The sequence below is a fragment of the Talpa occidentalis genome, unplaced genomic scaffold, assembly GCF_014898055.3.
Source record: "Talpa occidentalis isolate TD23 unplaced genomic scaffold, MPIMG_talOcc4v2.1 talOcc4.6, whole genome shotgun sequence".
In the NCBI taxonomy this organism is placed as follows: Eukaryota; Metazoa; Chordata; class Mammalia; order Eulipotyphla; family Talpidae; genus Talpa; species Talpa occidentalis.
This window is the reverse complement of record NW_023604972.1, coordinates 41,170,949-41,198,285: the sequence shown is the minus strand read 5'-3', so window position 1 is coordinate 41,198,285 and position 27,337 is coordinate 41,170,949. Positions and strand designations below refer to the sequence as shown.

The window sequence follows — 27,337 nt, the reverse complement described above, 5'->3', positions numbered from 1 at the left end:
ATAAAATACATGGAAGAAAAGAAGCAATGCCCTCCTAGTCATCAATCTCAGAGACTCGAAAGGCAAGGGCAACCACCGCATAAACATATGGGACTATATCAAGCTAAAAAGCTTTTATGCTTCAAAAGAAACTATCACAAATACAAAAAGGCAACCTATGGATTGGGAGAAGATACCTGGACATCACACATCTGATAAGGGGTAACTTCCAGAATATATCAAGAACTCATACCACCCAGCACCAAAACCCACAAATAATCTAGTCAAAAAAAAAAATGGGCAAAAGACCTAAATAGACACTTCTCTTATGAATATATACAGGTGACACACAGGCATATGAAAAAATGCTCATCATCACTGATCATCTGGGAAATGCACATAAAAACCACAATGAGATACCATCTCACACTTGGGGGTACGGTCAATATAAAAGAGACCTGTTCCTAGAGTGTGGGGGAAAAAGAACACTCACTGTTGATGGGAATGTAATTTGGTACAACCTTTCTGAGAAACATTATGGAGAATGTTCAAAAAACTAAGAATGGAAATACCACATGATCCAGGAATATCATTTCTAAGTGTTTATTCAAAGTATATGAAAACACCAATATGGAAAATATATGCACCCCTATGCTCTTAGCAGCATTATTCCCAATAGCAAAGACATGGAATCAACCTAAATGTCCACTGACAGATGATGGGATAAAGAAGTTGTATATATTCAATGGAATATACTCAGCTATTTAAAAAGATAAAATCATGCCCTTTGCAACAAAAATGGATGAAACTTGAGATTATGCTAAGTGAAGAAGTCAGAAAATGAATGACAGTAACAGTGTTTTCACCCACTTGTGGAATACAGATAGAGAAAGGAAACAAACAGAAAATCCAACAAAAATAACTCTTGAACTCTGAAAAATATTGTGGTTACCAGAGAAGTAGAAGGGGGATGAGAGCTATGAGTGCAGGGTGTCTTTGTGATTAGTGGTGGATGAGTGAAATGTACACACATATTGGGGTGTGAAGCTATACTTCCAAGTTAATAAATTTTGTGAGTGAATTATAAATTATTAAAATTTGATTTTTAAAAAAGTCACAGCTAAAATGAAAACAGCCCACAGAATGGCTCAGATCATGAAGGTGCAGATTAGGAAAAAGGTCAGTATGAGCACATTAGCCACTAGGTTAGCATTAGAGAAGGGAGAATCTTCTAGAGAAGGGAGAATTTTCAAATATTTTCATTGTTTTATTTTCATAAAATCTGCATTTTGTGTTACCTCAACATATCCATAGAGAATTTTTATATCTGGAATCCAAAATGTGACATGAATCCCAGTCTTTAAAAAGAATTAAGTGCACTAGGGCCTCCCCTGGTGGCGCAGGCAGTTAGGCACAGCGCTGTGAAGTTGTCCACAGCTTCTGCAGCGCCATTTCGATCCCAGCCAGCCAGCGAGGGTCTCACATGGCGTGGCAGACCTCCCCTGTCTCACCCGCTGCTCCCCTCAGCAGTGTATTTCATCAGTCTGACTGTTCTGTTCCCTGCTTTGTCTCTGGTGAATCCTCTCATCCTCCCATGCATCCGGTCTGTACCCTGGTTCTTGTATAAATAAATAAATAAATCTTAAAAAAATACAATTTAAAAAAAAAAAAGAATTAAGTGTGCTCCACTCTGCTAGCTGACTTCATTCAAAGCTCCACAAAGACCCACAGGCATAGGAGTAATACTACGGCCCCCAGAAGTCCCTTCACAACACCTTTTCATGGATGTTTCCACACTGTCATAATGAAAAGTGCTACTTACTCCATGAGAAATCCTCACTTTGAAAAAGAGTTTCACAACTATTTTAACTAGTGGCAGTTGTTATTTTTCTAAACAAGATTTTCCTTCCAAAGCCCAGTATCAAGGATGTCTTCTTCATAATCATAATTCATCTAAGGCAATAAAATAGTGTTTCATCATACAGCATCTCTGCGTAAGACTACTGAATGAAATTTCTGAAATTCCCCTTGTTTTCTTCTAGTATCACAAATAAGCTGATACTGAAACAGGTTTTACTGTAACCTTAATTTGAGAAACAATGAGCAATGCAAAGATGCCATGAGAAGAGAGAAATAGCCCATCTCTGACCAGTAGCTTTTTCTGATACAAATTGTCCTAACACATAGGTGGGTTTCAACTGACTTGTTCTTTTTAATTTTCAATAAATATGCTTGGATTGGGCCTCCCTAGTGGTGTAAGGGGTTAAGACACAGCACTATGAAGCTATTGGCAGCCACTGCAGCACGAGTTCAATCCCCAGCCAGGGAGGTGACCCACATGGCACAACAGACCTCTCCTGACTTGCCTGCCGCTCCCCTCAGCAGTGTAATATTTCAGTCAATCCACCTGTTCCGCTCCCCACTCTGTCTCTGGTGAATCCTCTCATTACCCCCCCCCCACATCTCTGGCCTGTACCACAGTTCTTAAATGCATAAATAAATAAATAAATCTTTAAAGCCACATTGTCCTTCTGGGACTTTAAACTATTTAAAAAAAAATGTTTAAGTGAAACAAGATTACAAGAAACAAGATTATTATAATGACCAGAATTAGTAAATTCAATAAATCCTATTCAATGATAAATCCTTTCCAAGTTTGATCTATTTGCTTTACCCTAATTTCACATGAATAAAAGTAGCTTGTGTCTAAAATTAAAATGTTGGCTAGTCCAAGATTTGAAATGTACTGTGCTTGAGAAAACTTAACAATACCATGTCATCGTGTAAAAGAACATCTTTCTGTGATGACAGTTGGCTTTTCCAACATGTCCCTGGGACACACTATACTTTGTTTTAAATAAAGAAAAGAGTGATTTGGTGTTTTCTTTAAGCTACGTCAATCATTGAGTTATCATTTTCATTGAGATTCCATTATGAGAAAAATGTGTAAATGGGTTTTAACAAATAAAGGAGCAAGCTGTATTTGAAATGCTAGCATTTACATGATTGTCCTAGTTGGAAAAAGTTTTGTCGTTTACAAAATATTAAATTTATTAAATATTGAATGTGCATTTCAAACAACTGGTTAAACTAATGAAACACTCTGTCAGTGATCATAATAAAAAAAATACCAATTTTTAAAGTCACCAGAATGAAAAACATAAGACAATAACAGTGTTTTGAGAAATCACCATTCTCTGAGAAACTCAGTCATTTACTCAGCCTTTTAAAAAAAACGAAAGAAAACATAAGTAGAAGCTGATTTTCTCATTAGTCATCATCATCATCATTACCATCAGCAACAAACTCACAAAACTCCTGCCTCTTACTCCTACCCAGAGCCTCTGTCTCCCGACACCCCACCCTGTAAAGAAGATGAGACATACTTAATAAAAAAATAACAAACAAGTGAGTCCAGTGAAGGGAACAAAATAGTAAGCTGTGTTGGAAATTCAAAACAGAAGAAATCAACATGAGCCAGAATATTTGAAGTAAGGCTTGGTTTGAAGCAGGTTTGAAGTAAGGCTAGAACTTGGGGGGGGGGGAGAGGAAAACAGACATTTGCATCCAATGTAAATGTGCATGCAGTAAAGATATTCATGAAAAAACAATCAGACACACTTCAGTATTGGACAGGTAAAGTAGTGGAGTAAAGAAGAGTATGCTATCCCAAAGAACCAAATTAACAACGTAAATTTGAAAGATGAGGAATAAAATCTAAAATGAAATTGACTTCTATCCCACCTCATCTTACTGCAAAATGAAACCAAAAATACAAAAACTCAGTAGCACACTTAAAAAAATGAAAATGACAGCGATAATTAAGATTTGTGTAAAATTTTAAAGTAGATTAAACACTGGTCTTTTCATATAACAACTCATGGAGAAGCAATTCAGTATGAATGAATGAATCAGGAAACATTTAGAGGATTTTACTTTTAATATTTCTTTAAGTCTTCAAAGCTATTCCAATGATCAGTTTAATGAAAACAATTCAATAATAATTTGCTTTTTCCTCTTACCCGATAAAAACTATGAAGCTTATAATGATGTGTATCTATTGCAATTAATGACCTAGAGGAGAATACATTTATAATTAAAATGAATATTGATCAGCCTGAAAGTCAGGGAACCAAGGATTTGCACTGAGGGTCTATAAATAAAGTATCTGCCATGGTGCATGGACAAGTCAACTAGCTAACTAATCTCATCTACATTTGCTAATTCCATGGGTAACTCTAAAAACAAAAATATAAATATTAAAATACTGTATTTCATCAAATTTGAGAAATCCGAGGTGATTAGTTCCAGGAGTTGTGAGTTACATTATTTCTACCCATTTTTTTTTTTCATGTCATTCACTTGCATTGTTTAACTGCAGAGAGTTGCATTCATTCCAATTTATTTCTCCCACTTCTTACCTCTTTCTCCAAGGAGTAATGTTTTATTTGGCTAAAATTCCTATCTTCTGTTATTTATGTTCTCTAAAATGGAAAGATGTTTCTAAAGTCTCGCCTTTCTCTTTGATTGATGGTCCTAGACCACACAGTTATCTTGTCTTTCCCTGAACTGCTGCACTTTGCGGCTGGCACCACACACATTATTTGGCCTCTCCAGTTAGATATAAACTCACAATCTGAGATCATATATTACATTATTTTTTAAAAATTATATCAGCCTCTTCTCACTGACCTCCATCTATATCACTCAGCGTATGGGCATGCAGCAATTTATTTACTGAGTCTTTTAGTCACTTGTAGCAGCAGAAACATCCAGTTGCCATAAGATCCTTAGGACTTTTTAACTTTTGTGGGGTTTAATGGTAATTCTGGTGATTAATCTATTCATGATGATATCTGCCTCAAAACAAACCAAAGTTCAATAACTATTAATTGGACACCTGGAGTTTGGGACCTAATTCAAATAGCAGAATTCATTGTACTCCTTAAGTGCACAGGCTCCAAAGTCAGAATGCAGCTCTCCTGATTGAATGCAATTTACCTCTGAGAACATTACTTAATTTCTGTGTGCTTCAAATAATTCTGTCATACTTAGAAGTAATAGTACCAACCTCAAAGCATTAGTGTAAGTGTCAAATCTGTTGTTGTTATTCTTTATAGAAAAATAGATCCAATGTTACATTGAGGATAGCAACTGAATGATCAACAGTGCAGCTAATTTTGAAGTTCAAAGCTAATTTTGCAGTTCAAAACTATTGCAATGGCTCCCTATACAAAGACTTGGATGTGTTTGCATAGAACACTCATTTGGGAGAAAAGTCAGCTAGGTACGATTAACCACTGGCTTTCCGACTATGGGAAAAATTTACTGCTGCCTTTTTAACATGGCAGCAGAGAAAAATCAAGCATGATTGTTTTTAGTTCACTTCATTTCTAGAACATGAAACCAGACCATTGGTGGGAACACACAGAGAATTCAGGAAGCTCTGTTGATGACTGATAAGGTCATAAGATTTTGCTGAGGCAAATAAATCCACTAGTCACTGGCTTGAGCAGACAAGTGAGCTCGAAACAGTGGGGAGCCCTTCTCTTTCGGAAGAAGAAGAAAAATTTTCTCCTGTGGTACAGCCTCTTTGTAAATTTACTCTACAGTTTCCCTGTTGAGAGGGAAATCGGGAAGCAGTAAAATCTGTTAATACTCCCCAACATATAAAGAATGGTTTGCTGACCTTTTTATTAGTTATCCCAGATGACAACACTCCTTCAGAGCTCCTAATAAAGCACTTCCACATAAGGTATAAACTTTTCATTTGACTAACTGCAGTCTGAATGTAAGCTCACTTAAAATTCTCTTGGGGGTGGTGGGAGGGGTAGGAGGTAGATGCAGAGCCAAGCTACAATGTGTTCAACAGTGCTTCAAAGAGAATACTTGTCCAATTCTTCTTGCAATTTTCTTTTTTGTTTCCAAATGCTGACCACCAAGAAGGGCTCTTGAGATGAAGCCATTTTTGGTTGCCAAGGAAATTCCCACAAAGCTTGAAGGATTTCTCTAGAGCTGGATACAACAGTACCTTTAGCAGAAGCAATAAGAAACATTTAGGTGGCCAAATCTACTGCCACTGCACTTTTCACCTCCCTACCAGAAATGGACAGATTAGCCAGTTCTGAGCTCCAATTAGACCAGAAGAATAAACCCAGTTTTATCCTTGATATTTTAAGATTCTGCAAAAATCCCCCAAAGTAAGCTGGGAGGCAGATGCAAGTGATTGAGATTCTTTACACTTTAACTTAGTCGCTAAGCTTTTAGTGGAATGAATCATAAAGGAGAAACTCAAATTTGACTGGCAAACAGTATTCTAGCTGTGGAGGAGGATTTATTAAAATGTTTAAAAGATCTAGGACACAAATTTGTATTATCTTTTGGGAAGGTAATTGGTTATACCTGGTGACCTGACAATTCCACTTGTAATAATTACTTCTTCGAACAGGGGAAAGGGTTGGGAGAAGAGCACAAGGGACAATGGTGGACTGTGGGTGTTTCAGTGGTGGGAAAACTGTGGTGCCATCACCTGAGGGGAGAAATCTTATATGGTGAAAATACAAACAAGGATACAAAATAATGATATGTAATTAATAAAAATAAATACTTTTCCAGAAATACTCATGAAAAATGTAAAAACAATATAATAAGCATGTCTCTTAAAGAATTTTTTATAGTCCCAGTTGTTTGTATTCTTATTTATTTTCCTTGCTGTTGAGGATGAACCCCTAAAGGCATCACTAAAACTTATCTTGTGAAACATTTTGCCTATCTTTCCTTCTATGTATTTTATGGTTTCAGTTTTACATCCAAGTCTTTTATCCATTTTGACTTGACTTTTGTGTATGGTGTGAGATTGCATGTGGCAGTCCAGCTTTCCCACCACCATTTTTTGAAGAGGTTTTCCTTGTTCCAGTGTATGTTTTTGGCCCCTTTGTCATAGATTAACTGTCCTTATATATCTGGGTTTATTTCTGGATTCTCAATTCTATTCGATTGGTCTATGTGTCTGCTTTTGCTCCAGTACTAGGCTGTCTTAATTATTATAGCTTTATAATATAATTTGAGGTTTGGAAGTGTGAAACCTCCATTCTCTTTCTTTTTTTTTTTGACTGTCACTCCTATTCAGGGTATTTTGTGATGACGTGTGAATTTCAGTAGTGTTTGCTCCAGTTTTTTGAAAAATGCCATTAATATTTTTATTGGGATTTCACTGAATCTTTACAGTGCTTTGGGTAGAATGGTTATTTTGACAATGTTGATTCTTACAATCCATGAGCAGAGAATATTTTCCCATTTCTTTGCATCTTCTTCTATTTCTCTCAACAATGTTTTATATGCAGTTTTCTTTGTACAGCTACAAAGTGCTAAGTGATTGTGTGGCTATTTCTACGTGAGACTATAAATTTTAGTTTTCCTCTCCATTTTTTTATGCATTTCTGTGTTTCTTTACCTTTTACAAAGACTGTACACTATTTTCCTAAGTATTACATATATTATTTTACCCTAAATTTTTAAAATGCTAAGTAGTGAAAACACATATTAAAGGAAAATCATTGAAATAAAATCGATTCATATGTACTACACAGTCTTTAAACAAAATAAGGTAGATGATATTATAAGAGAAAGGCTTTTTTCTCTTTATTCTGTTAGGTTTTTAAAAATCTGGTTGCAGAGTAATATTATTACATTTTTATTTTATATATATAAAGAATTTATGCTTATAAGAGAAAGTATGATTCTAGAAATTCTAGAAGACTGCATCAACTACTGGTAGTTATTTTGAGGATTAGAATTCATTTTCTGTTTTTTCATCTTTGCTTTGTTTGAACTTTTACAACAATTTTGAATACTTCTGAAGTATACAAACTAAAACTAAAGTTTTTTTAAAATATAATGGATAATATATAGAGGTAATAGTTATTATATAGATAATAACATGTTTCTGTAGCAGATAAAGAATGATTCTATGTAAATTTACAATTATTATAAAGGTTTTATTATAACCATGCCCTGAGGCTTTACATCATAACGCATTAGTGTTGTGAGGTTTGCCACTTCCATGGAGGAAAAAAAAAGGATTTTTTTTTTAGTGAAATTTGGTTACAGATGGGTATCGTGTGAGAGGAGAGACAGAAAGATAATTGTACTACATGCAACATATTCTAAAATATTCATGGTATTAAGCTACAAGCAGAATGTAACATTGAAAAAAGAAAATAAGTTAGATGAAAAATAAAACATGCCAGTTGATTATTTAAGGCATGTGAAACCTGCAATCTCTTTTATTGAATATTAAACCCAGGAATGCCCAGCAGAGCTCTTGGAGCTCAGGCTTTCAGTAGAACAGAGTGTGGTTGAGGAAACCCTCAGGTGCTTACCTCCTCCACACACTGATGCTCTTTTATGAACCACAAAGACTTAGCTGTTTGTCACTGTCCTTCAGAGAGGCTTCCAATGAAGGTTTCTTGAATCATGTATTTTACTCAGGTGACAAACCTGAGGTCAGCCAATAGTAACACCAAAGGCACTGGATGTATAGCTTCACTCACTCAAAACCTCAATCTCACTAATTTTGGTGTCCTACATCTATTTGTAGTACATTAAAATATTTTATATTTTAGCTAATATTAATAATTTAACCAAATTAATAGTGCATGGAAAACTTTCTCTTTCTTACAGTACTTGATGATAGGAGTAAGGTTTTGCTGCCTGACAAATACACGAAGAAACTGGCTCCTGAGTGAGTTGAGTTCTCAGCTTAATGCTCTGTGGTGGCCATCCAATGTTCAATTGTAGAACTAACACCAGATGATCCAGAACACTGGTAAATTCCTCCATCCTCTCATTCAGCACTCCTGGTGATCTTTTGAAAATGTAAACTACAACATACAACTGTCCAGGTTAAACTCCTAAAATAGTATATCACTGTGCTTTGAATAAAATGAAAAGGTCCCACACTTCCTACTTCCCTGGCCTCACCTACCACTGCACATCTGCTATCTTTGTCTGCTCTTCTTGATTTTTCCCCTTCCTCTTATTTCTTGAATACATTGCACTCGATCCCACTTCAAGTCTTCATTCTTGCTTTCATTCAGCCTAGAAATCTTATTCCCTGGATCTTCTCCTGTCTGGCTAACTCTCCTACCTCAAACAACTTTCCTGTACTTCTCCACACTGCCCAGCTGTATTTTCACGAGCGCACCATTGTACTATCAAACTGTGTGAAAGCATTAATTAATTTACTGTTGCTGCTTATTGTCTAACTATCCTCCAAAGCATAGATGCCCCATGAATCAAAAGACTGATCTGTCTCATTAACCTTTCAGACCCTTCCACCACGAACACTTCCTAGCACAGGACATACTTTTTGAATAAATAAATGAGTTCAAATTATAGCAGCATACAGTCATGAGATGATCTAGAAGCTTCAATTTATTGAATCCTCACAGTTAGTTAAATCCATAGTTCTAAGTTTTACAAGTTCTTTTTTTACCTGAAAACATAAATAGATTTTAGTTTGGTTCAGACAGATTTATCTGCTTCATTTCCAAGCTGACATGACTTCTGTTTTTAAATGAATGCTAGCTTGCTGATCCAGATAGAATTTCAAGGAGCATCACATTATGAAAATGGGAAAACCCGACTATCCCAATTTTAATTGGAACACAGACTGAAAAGCACAGGTTTGCGAACGAATATCAATGTTTCTCAACCACTACTAATAACCATCACTTGTAAATTCTTTCAAAACATGGGAAAGAATGCAAGATGGGAAAAGCAAGCTCCATTAAGTCAAATTTACTTTTACATCAGTTTTGTCGTTTTCTAAGGGACAAGCAAAGTCCCTTGAAAGGGACTACAAAGATAATCATTGTAAAGCCCCCCCCCCCCAGTTCTCATCAACGATACCTGGCTGGAGAAGCGGTGTAGCTGCTGAACCCCAGGCAAGCTCACTGCAGTTGCCAAAACTCTAGTGACTAATGATATCTAACAACTGTAACCACCTCCTCACAACATGTCTTTGTTCTCAGGTTTTCACAGATGTGATTCCATATGGAGCTCTCCTAACATAGAATTGTTTCACTACTCCCTGAAAACACACAAGCACTATACCCTCAGAAAACATGCACCTCCTGGGCCTCCCCGGTGGCGCAGTGGTTGAGTGCTGCATTGCGAAGCTGCCAGCAGCCTCTGCAGCGCCGGTTAGATCCCTGACCACCGGGTGAGGTTAATTTTACTCAGGTGACACATGGCGCGCAGACCTCTCCTGCCACCCGCTGCTCCCCTCAACAGTGTACTTCGGTCCTTCTGCCTGCTCTGCTCCCCGCTCTGGCTCTAGTGAATTCTCTCACCCTCCCATGCTTCTGACTGTACCTCAGTGCTTATATAAATAAATAAACAAATCTTTAAAAAAAAAAAAAAAGAAAACATGCACCTCCTTAGCCACTACATCTTCTTTGAGGAGCGGAGTGAGACCACCCCGTAATCAGTGAACATGAGAGGGTTATCTGGCCAAGTCTTGAAAAGGAAAAGGAAGTGCACTGTGTATTTCCTTCACTGTGAGTATGAATAACCACTAATGCTGAGAGAAGCTTAATGTGAATTTAGTGTAGAAATCTTCTAAACTACGGAAAAGTCATATCAGTTGCAATTGACTCACTCCTATATTACATATGTGTTAGAAAAAGATTAGGGGTTATTCAATCACAAAATGCTTCTTTCTAGATTTCATTTTGAAGCAGTCAATTCTGTTAGCAATTTCAAACTTATGCATGGTTTAATGGTTTCATCCTCTTATTCTCTGACAAAATATTTAAATGCAAGTCTATTTCTGCACAAAGATCGACTTTAAAAATAGAAATGAGACCTATTAAAGATAATAGGTATTCAATAGCTCTTAAAATGATTATAATACACTTCAGAAATTAACCTCAGACCAAACTCCACCATGAGACCTATGGATAAGTTCTATGAGAAGCTAGCTAGATTATGAGTATCTTGGAAGTGATAATAAGAGATGTTATAAAATTATTGGGCCATAAGTGTCTCCCTAAGGATCTGCAAGGTACTTCTCCATCTATTGCATCCACTGCAGTCCCCAGGCTATAATTTCACTTAAGGTTGAACATGTAATTGTAAGATGGTATTGCATATTGATAAGCCTGGAGAACAAAGTCATTCCCTTTTAAAGTCATTGTACCAGTTAGCATAGTTATTTCCACCAGACAGTTAAAACTAAGAGGTAAAATGATGAGACTTTCTTATCCTCACAGCTGATTCCATACACAACATGAAAACTGGAACTAAGCCTGCTACATTTGATAAACACCCATGCCACTTATAAATTTTTAAAAGAACAGAAAAGATATAAAAAGAGGTAGAAAAGCAAATCCATCTAAGGTAACTGGGGAAGATAACTGGATAATGAATAAAATAAATGCTCCATAGCAACAAAATAGAAAAGATTATTTATGTAGATTTATAAGTAGATGAGCTCCAGATGTAATTTTTTTTTAACACACTTTCCCCCAGGTGTTTTTCTGCTTAATAAATATAACATCCAAGCTGGAATATTGCTGAAGCATTGAATCACCTAAATTTTGGCTTTGTTGTTCTTCTGCTGTTAACTATTTTGAGCTATTTCTCAATAAGGCAGCCGCTACTGAAATTATAAGTACACGGGCTTGGCAGAGTCAGAGATAAAAAGTGCAGTCCACAGATTTGTTTCTTCTGTTTTCCCAAAACAGAATCTCATAAAAAAATATGCCCTCAAATTTTTGTCACTGTGTAGCTGTCAGAAAGGGAAATTCTGCCCCTCTTCATAATTCTGAACATTAAGCCCATTTCTTGTGCTACTGAGAAGTTATATTGCTCCAGGAAGTCATGAGGCACCATCTCAACTGTTCAAATAGTATCCAGGCAGAAGAATTAGTCAATCAGAAACTTCAGTTCCAGTCAGATAGAAGTTTGGGGCCAACTTGGAAAAGCATACAGAACAAGTTTGACTTTACTGCCAAGATCATTTCCAGGACATTGGCTAATTAATTATAAAAGCTTTTTTTAAGATATTTGAGCCTGGCAACCTTTTTTTCTCTACCCAAACAGAGAAAAAAAACAGGTTAAAAAATAAAAGCCAGGGTTTATTATGGTTTTTGTCATAAGTTCATCTTCTGTTGTTAAGCCATTTTCTTCTCACCCCAAAATGATGAAGGAGCTTTGGTATTTAAGTTACTAAAATAGTAGGTATAGAAACTGGAAACATTAGTTTGAATTTCTACTTTATCTTTGGTTGTGTAAGACATTATGGGTCAGTTCCAAAACTTCTCTTCAAAGCCTGATGGAAAGCAAAGAACAGAGTTTCTTCCTCTTTGAGGGATGAAAAGTTCTTCAGATTAACTATGGTTACCATAAGAGATACAATATAGCTAGAGATTTTCCCTTTAAGATGATACACTTGGGCCTCCCCGGTGGCGCAGCGGTTGAGTGCTGGACTGCGAAGCTCTGCAGTGCCGGTTTGTTCCCTGGCTGCCGGGTGAGGGTCCCACATGGCGCGCAGACCTCTCCTGCCGCCCGCTGCTCCCCTCAGCAGTGTACTTTGTCACTCTGCCTGCTCTGCTCTCCCCTCTGGCTCTGGTGAATTCTCTCACCCTCCCAACCTGCGCTTCTGACTGTACCCAGTGCTTGTATAAATAGATAAATAAATCTTTCAAAAAAAAACAAAACAAAAAGCACTACCTTCAAAAAAAAAAAAAAAAAAAAAAGATGATACACTCATCAACCTCCACTTTTTGCATTTGAAAACAAAAGAAACAAAACTCCTGAACTGAATCTTCCTGGTTTCATCTTAATATGAACCTGGTTGAGCAAGAGATGTGAGTGGTGATAGGCATCAAAGATTTCGGTTTCAACAATCACACAAGCTTATAGCAAAATCAACATTCTAAAATCAAAATGTTCCAACATATTTCTTCTAACACTAGAATCAAAATCTTATGTAATACACATCTGAAGCCATGAAATTAGTTTTGCATATGCCCAAATGTGAAGACACACAAGAAGGTAAGAAAAATCTCTCCGCCAGCATTTATCAGATGCTCATTGGCAAATTCCTTGCAAGAACTATATGTAACAAAAGAAACTTTCCCCCAAAAGTCTGTCAACCAGCTCTATCTGAAACTCTGCCTTGTACAGAATCAAGACCCCTGGCAACCTCATATCAGAACATTGTTTGGCCAAAATGTGCCTGGTACTTCTTAGGGCAATTTTTAGCAAGTCGTAGTGGACAGCATTTTCTCTTTTCTGCTACTAGTTGGTAGCTATTAATTCATCCAATATTTAAATGTTTTTTCTCCTTGATCATTTTAAGAGGTAGGTAAACAGAAGGGAGGAGAGCTATCCATATTAGCATTTGAAGCAATAGCAGCTCCCAGAGTCAAGAGTTAATCTCAATTAACTCTTGAGATTAAAAGGGGGAGGTAATTAGGTCTGACCAAAGAGAGAGTCCTTCTTCAGGGAAATACAAATAAATTAAGATGAAAATGATAACACCAGATTTCAAAGGTACTTAATTCTTAAGTCAGATAGAGAATCCTGAACTTCTCTTAATAGGAAGGTATGATCAGCTTTTGATGCAGGGGAGAAATATGAGTCAATAATATGAAAAGTGTATTGATTTGGGAAAAAACAAAGACAAAGGATTAGTTCTAATGGCTTTTCTAGCAATCTAGGTCTGAGGTGCTAAAGGTACAATTAGGGCACTGCTGGTTAGAAGAATCCAAAACCCTTTCACAACAAAGAACATCTTACTTTCCTGTACTTTTTAGATCTCACCAAGGCCTATAAACCAGTAACTACTACAAGTGCCAGTTAAAGATGAATAACATCATAAATCAAAATTCATTGCCTTAGCAATAAATAATTCGGATGTCCTTACTTATTCAGGTGCAGTTTTAACCTACTTAGTTCAATAACTTGTGTTAGTGTAAAGTACAAAATTGTACTTCACACCATTTTCTAAGCCCAGACACTTACCTAACTGGGAAAATGGCACAATTTCTATCATATTCTTTTCAAAAGAAAGCAAATTAAAATTCAAAACCTGATTGTTCGTTAGTTCAAACAGGTTACTCAATAGACAAAAAATATATAGAGCCAACAAAACAAACATTACTTACCTTCACAACATTCAGCAATTTTAAGCCCTTTATAGGTTACTAGAATACTTCTGTCATAAAATATCTCATTTAAACCTCACAATAATTCTGAGGTAGGGATTATTATTACTATTTCAGATCTGAGACCACTATAACTCTAAGCTATAAATTATCCAAGGAAATATATCTGAAAGAGTTGGCGTCACAACTCTAATTCTTTCTGAATTTCAAATCCTTTCACATACTACTCCTCTTTCCTCAGAGAAAGAGGAACCTTTCTCCTATTTACACATATTGGTTCATTTTAAGTTAGGAGGATCATTTCTGATCTTTTCTCAGCATCTTCTAGATAAACATTTAGTAACACATTTCAAAGAAGCAAGAATTATTTGCTTACCTGGTCCTTCTCTGGTTTATCAGAAATATCATTCAGGCTGGAGGAAGTCAAATTCCTGTGGGCCATGGCTGGGCTACCTGGGAAAACAAAGTGATTCTGAATTACAATTCTTTTCAAAAACATGGAACTTGGCTTTGTTTCATAAACACCAGTAGATGATGATGGAAATGGTGATGATGCTTTAACTACATTAAGATCCTTTTAAAGAGTTTTCCAGAATCCAGCTTGGATCACAAGCACAGTTAAATGAAAAATATGCTAAATCCCAAATATGTTTTAAAGTCTTATTGCCTGTCTCTATTCCAATATAAGTTAAACTTTGAAAGAAATATGTAAAGCAATAAGCATAAAAAATAAATTTATTCCTGGTTTGATCACAGCCCTCTACACATATCCCAATCTACTGGGTGCTCTTTCCCTTGCCTATGCCCTGCAGAGATGAAGAGGCGGCCCCAGGACACAGGCCTGGACTTCCTCTGCCTCAGGTCCCTACAGTCCTGGCTATAACACTTTTCACCTTTCACTCTACCTACCTTTCGTAATCGAAAAAGCTTATCAAGAATATTTCTCATTATTGGGCTTCTGATCAGAATCCCCATTCTTTGCCTCAAAGTTGTGCAATCACAGGTTCCCTTACTTCCTACATTCCCATTTTCTAGCGATAGACTACAATAAGCATGTCCCTTCTGCCTCTTTAACATCTCTCTTTATTCAAATCAAGGAATGAATTTTATAGGACTATCATATGGGAAACAAGTTCTCTGGCAGCTGCTGCAGGTAATATCCACTGACAATCCAGCCAATGACTTTAGACACCATTATACGAGAACAAGAGGAGGGGTGCCTAGAAGAGTGATGGGCCATTTTTAAGGAGATAATGCTAATCAACAAAATGCTTAACTCATTCTTCAGCTGGACCTGAAATTTCTAGGCTTATTAAGCAAAAGAGTAACTTTTCAAGGCCAGGGTATTTGACCCAACCCCTGGAGGCTGCTGAGTAATGCATTCATCATTAATCCTCAATGATCTGACTCAGGCTGGTCTTCACACCAAGGGGACAAGGGTTGAAAACAAGCACTGAAGTTCAAACAGAGCTTCCCATTTACTTACAACTCTTTAGATTACATACTTTAATACTCTGAGGTCAAAACTTCAACACATAATTGTACAAAAGACTAAAAACTACTCATAATAATTTAATGTTTCTAAAGCAGTAGCTCTTTAAATAATATAATTGTTTCTAGCTACTAGATCAGAAAAATCATAATTGTCTTGAGCTGGTAAAACAGGATATTTTCCACTCTGCTGCATTTCATTGAGTAAGCATGGCCTAAATCTTTTAAACCCTTTTACCTGTTAGGACGTTTTATTCTAGGAAAATGTGAGCACAGAGCATTTTTTCAAAGGAGAGTAAAATGTGAAAACTGCTTTATGAGAAAAATCAAAAGAACAAATTTGAAGGCCACATATTCTTCCTTTGCACTACATACCAAGTTGCTAGTGTCCACTCAATACAAAAGATACCAGGTATAAACACTAACGCCCCCAAATAAAGTTGTGCCTGAAACTAACAAGAAATGATGAATAGGTATAATTTTTCACTTTACATTAAGAAACAAAATCAGTAATTTGGGCTAACTAGGAAACAATTCTACCTGAATAGAAATATGAATTATATAAACCTAAGACAATGCAGCCTTTGTGATCCTAATCATAAATCAAAGCAACTTACATAAATGATTATTCTCTAAATATCAAATGAATTGTATATAAGGGCAGCTTTGCAGTAATTTGAGGGAAGTTTTTCATTAAGTAATTTAAATTTCCTAGGCAATATCCTCAATTCAGTTATCTGCATTGGAAATACTTCATAAAATAGTGCAAAAGCAAATTTCAGCCCAAGCATTATCCTAACTACTGTAAAACCTGAATAGGTAGAAGACAAATTAACAAGACTTTTATTATATTGGTAATCTTGATTAATGTCACAATTTTTCCAAGAAACTTCATATGCTATCTCATCATTTCTATCATTTCTAAAAGATAGTCATAGAATGACTATCTAGATTTATATCATATGGGGGCAGAGAAAGGCATAGTTCCTGGGAAGAAAGGCACAGGTCCACATGTAGGAACCAGGACAGGGAGAGGAAGCTGATGATAGGAAACAATCAAATTTATTATCCCTCCTATCCATATTGATTCTAATTTATAGAAGTAATCAATATGAACAGTTTTGATGGTGTTTAAATTTGCAACACACTGGAAGAATACAGAAGCCAACACTTCTAGGTAAACCCTAAATAAGATAATCAGTTTTCTTCATTCGTTTCCCACCTCCTTCCTAGCACACATACCCGCTTCACCCCACCGGTTCAACATCCTCTGGTTCAACACCCTGAGCCAGAGACAAAAGCTTCCCAATGTTTTCAATCTGTGGTTCCCAGACCAACATCATCAGCATCACCTGGGTACTTGTGAGAAACACAAATTCCTGGGACTCATACCCCAGTCTCACTTTATCAATATATTGGGTAATACAGTGGTCCAGCAATGGGGGTTTTAACAGATCTTCCATGTGATTCCAAAGCACAAGTTTGAGAACTACTGCTGTAAAACAAGCCAGTTATCTTAACAGGGGATGTGTCCCAGTAGGAATCTAAGAAGAAAGAAGTACCTAGTTGAAGTAGCAAGCAGGGTAGTTCAGATAATCTTGCCCTCCTCCAAGTTACATACTTGGCTTTTGCTCTAAATCCTCACCTACACAATAAAATAAAAAACTTCATTTTGTAAATTCACTGTTTAATTAACTTTTTCAGTAACATATCACCCAAATCAAAGAAGACAAGGACAGGAACCAAAAGAGATTACAAACCAGATTGTATCTGCAATCAGAAATGTGGGTGTGTGGCATTTTGGCAAACCCAGGAAGCTATTATACAACAGATCCCTCAACAACATTCTATTGTGGATATTTTGCAACTGACATTCAATAAGACACACCATCAGAATAAATCAGTGCTTTCTATTTAGAGTGTTGGCCTATATTGTAAATTCATTATACTACATTTCTGAATGAGTAGGGGTGGTAAAGGAAGATTTCACCTTGTACCTAAAAGCTAAAACACAGAGTAAAGTGTGCTATTTTATACTGGTGGTGATGTTTACTTTAGGTTATCACTAATAGGTCCTTTGCTTCTAAAATCCAGACCATACAAATGTCTTGTAAGGGGTTTGGATCCAAAGAATCATCGCATCTTTAAACTTGATTTTTTTTTTAAAAGAAGAACCTGACTCCAGTGCATAATCAATATAATTAATTTCCATATCACTGTATTCTGGCCAAAAGAAAAAGAACGCTTTGCAGAATCACATTTTCAAGCAGTTTCACACAATCAAAAATAATTTCATTTTCAAAGTACCCACTTGGCAGGTACATACTGTCTTCTAAAAAATTAATTGCATTCTGTACTAAGTTAGAAAATCATTGTTATTCTTTAGCACACATGTAGCAATTCATAAACTCCTTTGCAAATGCATCTATTAGATATAATAAAAGGGCATGAGGAGAATGCACAACATATGAAATGGATTATATTTAAATTTACACATATTAGATAAAAGTATATGTAAGGCAATGACACACAAATGCTTCCCTCTCTCACTTCTACCTTTATAACAAGGAAGTAGGAGACCTCGGGAACAAGCTTAAACAAAAATCATATGACCTACAAAATAAACTGGGTTTTTATTTTTTTTAAATATTTTATTTTATATAATTCTCACATCATTTTTCATCTTTGCACAATGTATGCATTTTCATTATGGTTATATTCCCCATATAATTGCACCCCCCCTTATTTTGACTCTAGTCCTTCCTCTCCCTGCCCCTATCCCCCCTCTGGTTTATAGTTGCTTGTTGATTTTGATTTTTACTTTGTATTGATTAGTCTTTTTCTTGGTCTCTTATTTAAGTTTTCTAAATTCCTACTATGAGTGAGACCATCCAGCATTTTTCTTTTTCTTTCTGACTTATTTCGCTGAGCATGATCCCTTCTAGCTCCATCCACGTTGCTGCAAACTGCATGTGTTTATCTTTTTTGATTGCTGAGTAATATTCCATTGTGTATATGTACCACATCTTCTTGATCCAGTCATCTATTTTTGGGCATTTGGGTTGTTTCCATAGCTTAGCTATTGTAAATAGTGCTGCTATGAACATAGGCGTGCAGGTGCCCTTTGGAATTAATGTTTCTGTGTCATTTGGGAAAATACCTAGGAAAATGGATTAAAGAACTAGACATAAGACCTGAAACCATAAAATACATAGAAGGAAATATAGGCAAAACACCACATGATATGCACATCAAAGACATCTTTACAGACACATCACCCAAAGCAGTGATAGTGAAGGCAAAGATCAACAGCTGGGACTACATCAAATTAAAGAGCTTCTGCACAGCAAAAGAGACAATAACCAAAACAAAGAGAAACCCTACCGACTGGGAGAACATTTTTGCACACAACACTAATGATAAAGGACTGATCACAAAAATCTACAAAGAGCTGATGAGACTCAACAAAATCAAAGAAAATAATCCAGTCCAAAAATGGGCAGAAGAGCTAAAAAGAAATTTCACCGAAGAGGAAATGCAAATGGCCAACAGGCATATGAAAAAATGTTCAACATCACTTGTAATCAGGGAAATGCAAATCAAAACTACCATGAGATACCATCTTATACCAGTGAGAATGGCACATACTAAAAAAAAACTAGCAACAACAAATGCTGGCGAGGTTGTGGAGAAAAAGAAACTCTCCTGCACTGCTGGTGGGAGTGCAAACTGGTCCAACCACTATGGAGAGCTGTGTGGAGATTTCTTGACGTACTAAACATAGAGCTTCCATATGATCCAGCAATTCCATTCCTAGGTATTTACCTAAACTGGGTTATTAATTCTTAATAGTAATTAAATAATATCTTAACATGAAAAATAACTAAGGTAACTATATATAACAGCCATGTAAGTGAATCTGATCGTCAATGTCAGAAAACTCAGATGAGTGGGTCTGATTTGTACTGCTTTGGACCACAAAATTAAAATAAATCCAATTTCAGAATAAAGCATGTGTATGCGTTCTGCACCCCACGATTTACTAATACTCTTTTTTTCTATTTTGTTGACATAATGAAATCACTAGAAAATATCCATATCCAAGATTAATAGACAACTAATCTTTTTGAGTGCCAGAAGCTTTAACTTACATTACCTTACTTTATCCTCTATCAACATTTTGAGGTTATGCATAACCTCTTTATATGTAAACAAAATGAACTTTAAGGTGGTTTAATAAGTTCATGGTCACACAAAAAATCTGACTTCCTTAATACCAATACCACTGCTTCAGAAAAGAAACTGGTCCATATTATTGACATAAATAAGTACATGAATATCATTTCTAATAAAGAGAAACTCAATGTACAACCACAAAGAATATATTCCTTTCCAGTTCTGCACAGTATAAGACTGCTAAGTATGGTTAAGGCAGAAAAGATCTTGGTTTCCAATTTTTAGCTGTTTTGAAGGTTGAAATCCTCATTTATTTTTTATCCTCATAAAGACAAAGGGAGAAAATATTGAACTCAGCTACTCTGTCTGTCATTGTAATTAAATAATAGCCCCAAAGGCAAGGAAGTAGAGTTCTCTGACAAAGAAGAAAGGATGCTAAAGGAAATAACAATGCAATTACAAAAGCAGTAATGCCACGTGCCTCTGAATGTCCTAATCCATAGTCATAAACAAGCGTTTGTAAAATTCCACAATGAACATACACCCAATTCTTCATCATTTCCCTACTGGTTTTCCACATTTCAAGTTACTTCAACTGCAATTTCAATCACCAAAAGAGCATTTTAATGGGGAAAGAAGACTAAATCAACTGGGATACCGGCAATGAGTTTGACTAAGAAGGTTTAGACAAAATGGCCAGAAGGTAAGTTTGGATTTTGTCAGACCAGTTTCCTAATGCTCCATGGCACAGACTATCAAGAATCAACAGACTATGACCATTAAAAAATAATAATAAAATATGTCCTTTAGATCCCCAATCCACTCACTCCCACTTCCAAATGAAATATAGAAATATTTCAAATGTAAACACTAAACAAAGGAAAGTTAGAAATAACTAAGACAAAATCAATTTGGGTATTTTGCTTATTTTTTAGTTGTCTAGTTTTGTTTAGAGAATTTTTTATTTGTTTGTCTTTGATTTAATATAATGTAACTCCAGGAGCCAAGAACCAAGGTTCGTGGTTTGTCTCATTCACAAAGCCTCAGTGTGGCACAGTGGCACTTAAATATTTGTGAATGAATACTAATAGCAACTGGTTATCATTTCACTTCCATTGGACTTACTACAAACACGACTGCTCAAAGTCCATTTCCTATGGAAGGAGATGCTGTGTGCATACTTCAAGAGCCTTTAGACTTGGAAAGCTTAGAATAAACAAGGGAGAAGTTTGTAGCTAGCCCAGAACTAACAGAAAGAAAAGAGGCTGCCAAACTGGCCAAAAGCCCGTCAGTCCATAGTGGGAACAGAGATAAGCAATAAAGGGGAGAAAGAGAAAACCCTGCAAATAAAGAAACAAGAGGTGTGAAAGAGAAGAAAAAAAGGAGGATCTCAATACCTGAATGAAAAGAAAGGAGAGCCCCTGCTCCCAATGAACATTCTGGGAGAACTAAAATAATTCAAAGAATGTGATTGGCATGGAAAGTAAAACAAATTTGAAAGGAGGAAGATATCAAAAGATCCAGATAAATATCAAAGTATATGAGTAAAGTTCTAGCCAAATGCTGAAGTCATGTTTAATGTATGGGTCAAAGATCATGGAGAAGCTATCTTTACAAAGAAAGGTGGGAATATGCAGAGGCCAAAGCAGAGAGTTCTCACAAATACAACGCTTTCCTTTGAAAGATCATTCACTTCCCTTTTGAGACCTCTGCCATCCACAGGCCACTTAGTAATGCGTCCAACTTCAACTCCCTTGACCCGATTCTCACCTGTTTTTTTAATCTTCTAATAACTCTGTGGGTTTTCCCCAAGATCCAATGTTAGGTTTTGTCTCTTCTACTTCTTTTTAAACTTCAACGAGCAAAAGCAAAATGTTCTACTCATGGAGACTCCTACCTAATAATATTGCAATAGATGTTCAATTTACATTATGATCTCAAATAGATGGCTTAATTTTTTAAGCATTTCCTTTCTCTGTGTGTGCATGAATGTACGTGTGTGCACACACACACACACACAAAGACATTCAAAAAATCTCTACTCAACTGAGGAAACATTGGAATACAAAGACTGGAAAATTTAGGGAACAGGAAGATCCCCATAAAGTACCTGAAGGAATATGTGATATCTGTAATTATATATATTGATTTGTGATTCTATAATTGCTTTCTCTGTGGGCCTCACTGACACACACATACACACACACACACACATACACACACACACTAAAACTATGAAAAAAAATGAAAAGTTATTCTAGCCAAAGAATAGAAGTGTAAGTGTGCAAAATAATTTGTGACCTTATCCACAAACGAAAAGAGCCAATACCTTCAGCAAGCCTACACCAGTGAGTAAGTGGGAAAGGCTTATCAATGGTAATTAAGCCACTAGAAATAATGACAGCAGTAAATGAATATCCCACTGCCTTCATCCCAATAGACATTGACCCAAAGTGATTTTACTAAATGTTCCTAAGCCAAGTTAAAAAAGAATTTCAGTAGGTTCCTGCAACCGTGTATTTCCAAGCACAGTTACCAGTCTCTGATTTCTTAAGTTTAGCCTACTTTCTTGGATCTATGTATAGAAACCAGACACAAGATATTGGGGGTGGGGGTAAGGAGGGATGATTGTTAATTCAGATTAACAGAGGAATTGATAAAGTATGTATATTTAAAATGATTTTAGAAGGCTATCAATCAACCAGTATATGACTCAGAATATGAATTAACTCCCTCTCCTTTCCTTGACACTAAAAAGTGTTAGATTATTTTTTAATTCTAAAAAAATAATGTTTAAAGTTTCATGAACTGAAAGAACTGGTAGAACCAACAGAGACAAGGAACTTCAAGGGAAGATGAGCAGAGGAGATGATCAGGAAGAAGAATATTAGAGACGGATACAATTTATACTATACAGACATTACACTGGAAATATGTGTAGGGGGAAGGCATGCAGTGAAGAAAGAGAGACCCCTGCCAAACTCTGAAGAAGTTCCATACTGAAACTGCCTTAGTAAAATGCAAGCTGAAGGGATGAGGTCCTGGAAAGTTGAATACCATCCACGTGCTCACACCCAGCAGCCAAGCTTTCACACCACAAGGTTTTTGCTAAAAGGGTATTCAGAAAAGACCAGGGCATTAGTGTAGGTTTTTGTAACCCAAAATCTTCTGAATTCTAGAATTTAGGGTACCACTTAAAAAATAAACTTTCTACTCATTCTAAAGCAACTCTGAAATACAACTGAGGATCATCATAAATTTAAGAGAGAAGCCCAAGGCTAAAACAGATGCCAAATAATAATGATAATAATAACACTTCATAAGAAGAAATGCAGTTTAGAAAACAAAAATTATTTGTTTGCAGAAAATCCCAAAACTCTCTAGAAAATAAATAAGAGACTTTGGAAGTCTCTTAAGCAACACAGAATGTATGCTCTTTAATACAAAGGTCCCTGAAATGTGGTTTAGTAATCTGAAGGAATAAACTAAGAAAAAAGGTGTATGCTATGCAATTCAAGAGAGCAATAAAAATAAAGGGGACAGGGCCTCCCCGGTGGTGCAGCAGTTGAGCACTGGGTTGCGAAGCTGCCCCGCAACCTCTGCAGTGCCGGTTCCATCCCCAGCCACGGGTGAGGGTCCCACATGGCAAGCAGACCTCTCCTGCCACCCGCTGCTCCCCTCATCAGTGTTCTTCGTCACTCTGCCTGCTCTGCTCCCCGCTCTGGTGAATTCTCTTACCCTCTCGCGCTTCTAACTGTACCCAGTGCTTGTATAAATAAATAAATAAATCTTAAAAAAATTAAAAAATAAAAAATAAAGGGGATGAGCACAAGGGATGATGGTGATGTTTGTGGGTGAATTGGCAGTGGTGGGAATTTCACGGGGAAATAATACATTGTACAAAAATGAAGGATTATGTAATAAATAAATAAGTGTGTGTGTGTGTGTGTGTGTGTGTGTGTGTGTGTGTGTGTATGCCAAAAGGGCAGCATGTGGCAGGTCTATGAGCAATGGTCTCATAGGGAGCAGAAGGGTGGTCTATGGAGAGAAGAGACAGCAAGGGGGTGGATCTGCAAGAAGGAAATAGATTTATATGTATCCATGAGACACTGAGTTTGGGAACACAGTAGCAACAGAAAATTTGAAAAATGTAATTTAGAACTGCAAATTTGAAAAAAGCTGTATAAGGTAGAAAATGCAATTATAACTCATTATACAGTTTTAAACTATTCATAGTCATAATAATACAGCTATTTATGGAATTCTAGCTTTACAGTGAACTAGCCATAAAAATACAGAGTGCGCATGTAGATAGAAGCAAGAATGTAAATCTAAATACTATCGACAATAAATAATAGAATTTCCAGTGCCAGAGAATAGAAGTGACAGTGGCTAGGAGAGGGGCACAGAAAATTAAGAAGCTGATACCCTTTTCTCACAAGGTAAGAAGTCATAAGGTCCTGTCAATATTTGCTACAAAAAGAAATAAAATCACATGCTTATTATTTAAAATTAAAAATGCAACTAATAATGGAACTAATTATAATGCTACACATGTACTCAGAAGAAAAACGTTTGTACAAATAAAATTTTTTACCAAATAATTATTTCTAGCAAATAATTATTTATCTAAGATAAATAAATTAGAAATAGTAAATTAAACTTATAAAGAGTTCTAAAGATAATCAAAAACTATGGGAAGAAATTAGAAACAAATTAAAGAGTTAAAATGGTAATTATTATAAGGGCAGGCATGGGAACAGAGAAGATGAAGCAGCAGTTTGGTTTTCACTAGAAGTCCTTCTGTACTTTTCAATCTCATAACCATTTCCTTATATGACTTTAATAAATATATAATACATGTCAATTTGTCACATAATAAATGTTAATTAAAACAACTTTTATTATTTCTAAGTACCCGAGATTAAGTAGAAACACTACTGAACGACTGGATAAACTTGGGAGACTTAATCAAATCAAATGTTAATATAACATGCAGATCAAAAACTTTAAAGGTTTTAATCAATTTTTAAGTATTTTAAAAGTATTTTTAACATTCTCCATGAAATAATATTACATTCCCTTTTTTTTTTCATTATGGCAAGGTAAAATAATCCCAAAAGGCACTATATGAAACTTTATTCACATATATTGCTTTAGGCATACAAGAAACTTATATGTAGGAAAAAAAAAGCACAGTCCTGTATCTGCAATCAAGTAAAAACAGTTGATCCTGAACAACACAGGGGTTAAGGGGGCAAACCTTCAGCACGGGCATAACTTTTGACTCATCCAAAATTTACAAATAGGGCCTCCCCTGGTGGCGCAGCGGTTGAGCACTGGGCTGCGAAGCTGCCCGCAGCCTCTGCAGCACCGGTTCGATCCCGGCCACCAGCGAGGGTCCCACATGGTGCGCAGACCTCTCCTGCAGCCTGCTGCTCCCCTCAGCAGTGTATTTTGTCCGGTCTGCCTGTTCTGTTCCCCGCTCTGGCTCTGGTGAATTCTCTCACCCTCCCACGCTTCTGACTATACCCAGTGCTTGTATAAATAAATAAATAAATCTTTAAAAAAAAAAAAAACCCACAAAATTTACAAATAGCCTGCTACTGACAAGGAGCCTTACCAATAACATAAACAGTTAAGATGTATTTTATATGTTATTTGTACAGTCAACTGTATTCTTACAATAAAGGAAGCTAGAGAAAAGAAAACGGTATTCAGAAAATCATAAGGAATGAAAAATACACTTACAGTACTATACTACATTTAACAATAGTATAAATTTAGCATCATCTATTACAAGAAAACCCACACACAAGTGAAATGAAGCAATTCAAACCAATGTTGTTTAAGGGTCAACTGTACATAGATATGGATGTTGATATAAACATGATATGAATATAGATATAAGGACAGTACAAAAGGTTAAAAAGATAACATACACATTCTTTGGCCTCCATTTACAAATGTAGCCCCTTTTCACTACTTGATTTATGGCTCACAAAATATGACCTAAAGAAAGGTCATTCGATCAATAATTGGCTTCCTCCTGCAGTAAATCCTCATGACCTTGTTGATGTACACCCGATGAGTTGATCCACATTGGGCAATAAGTGATCACAGGTAACCCACAACTCAGACAACAGCCTTCATAAAGGCAGCCACAAGCACCTCTGGACCAACGATGCCTCTATCACCCAAGTGACCCTGAAGACTCTCCACATTTAAGTGCTGTTAAGTCTGAGTCAGAGCAAAGGTAGGTTATAGCACTTCTACTTATGTCCACTTGCTCATTCACTCATTTTCTCTCCCTTGGAAAGGTTTATTACACAGTTCAACCCAGTGACATCTAGGTTCTGATGCTGTGATAACTTTGAGGCCTCAAGTGATGTAGATTTACTCTGGGGAGGTCAGTTCAGAATTAGCATGGGCCCAGGATTCACTTTATTAAAGAGTCCAACTTGAACTGAGATGCTTACAGTTGACAGTCCTGTAAGTGTCAAATCACATCTAATCATCTATCATCTAGTTCTAAGAAATCACAAGGGTGTGGATATTTAACTTCATGACACAGACATGCAAGGCACCAACAACCATCATTTTTCTGACTGGAAGGTGGGGGATTAGGTTGATGGGTCACCCCTCACTTCTCTCAGATGAACCTCATATAGAGAAACAAACAGAAAGGAACCCAAAGATGGTTTGTGTGAGCATGATATCATGGAAAGAAGACAAAGCTGGAGTAAGAAAAGACTATAAAATGGGAGCAATAATCCCTTGAAGAATGACTCTAAGGATCAAACAAAGAAACACATTAAGTGTCCTGCACAGATGTTCAATAAATGTGAGTTTTTGTTTTCTTCTCTTTCCCTTTGGCCCACAACTATAAGCATAAATCCCCTCTGAACTCAAGATCTTAGGAAATTGAACAATACGATGAGATTCCACCATTTGTAATTTTCCAGCCTAAGGAGATGAGCTCAGAAACAAAGGGGGTGCAGTTGGAGGTTGAAATCACCAGAGCCAACTCAGGATATGAGGACTAAGGCCTACATGTAGCTGTTATTCACCACACACATGGTAAGTGGTGACATCAGACAGACCAAAGTTAGAGAGTTTCTAAAGAAAGTGTTAGATGTCTCGCTGAGCATAAAGGTCATTAGTAATTATTTACTTGAGAAACCTCTGCAACCTGTATCTAGCTTACTTATGTATGTTATACTGTGATGACAGATGGTTCTTTAGGTAATCTTTAATGTTTTCTTAGGAGAGTATAGTCTCACTTCATCTTAGCACCTGCCATTCTGATTTGAGCACAAGATATGACATTCTATATTTAGTAATGAAGTGGTATGGAGGGTGAACAAGTGGTAAAATATATGAAGCTGCAAACACCACCACCAAAAAGATACAGAGACTCTAAAGAATGTTTCATTGGGTCTAGTTATGCTGTTGAAAGGTTGCTTAAACCAGTGAGAAAAAGGTGCTTTCTTTAAAAATCCATATTGTACTAA

General features: G+C 36.3%; 1 protein-coding gene across 2 annotated transcripts in view; it reads right to left on the bottom strand.

The window, feature by feature from the left end:
• Nucleotides 1–27,337, bottom strand: part of SLC4A4 (solute carrier family 4 member 4) — a 347,176-nt gene that overhangs the window by 141,018 nt on the left and 178,821 nt on the right. For both annotated transcript variants that reach the window (XM_037530399.2, XM_054688304.1), the window contains exon 7: nt 14,533–14,609. In XM_037530399.2, coding sequence (XP_037386296.1) covers nt 14,533–14,609 — 77 coding nt within the window. The remainder of the gene's footprint in view (nt 1–14,532; nt 14,610–27,337) is intronic.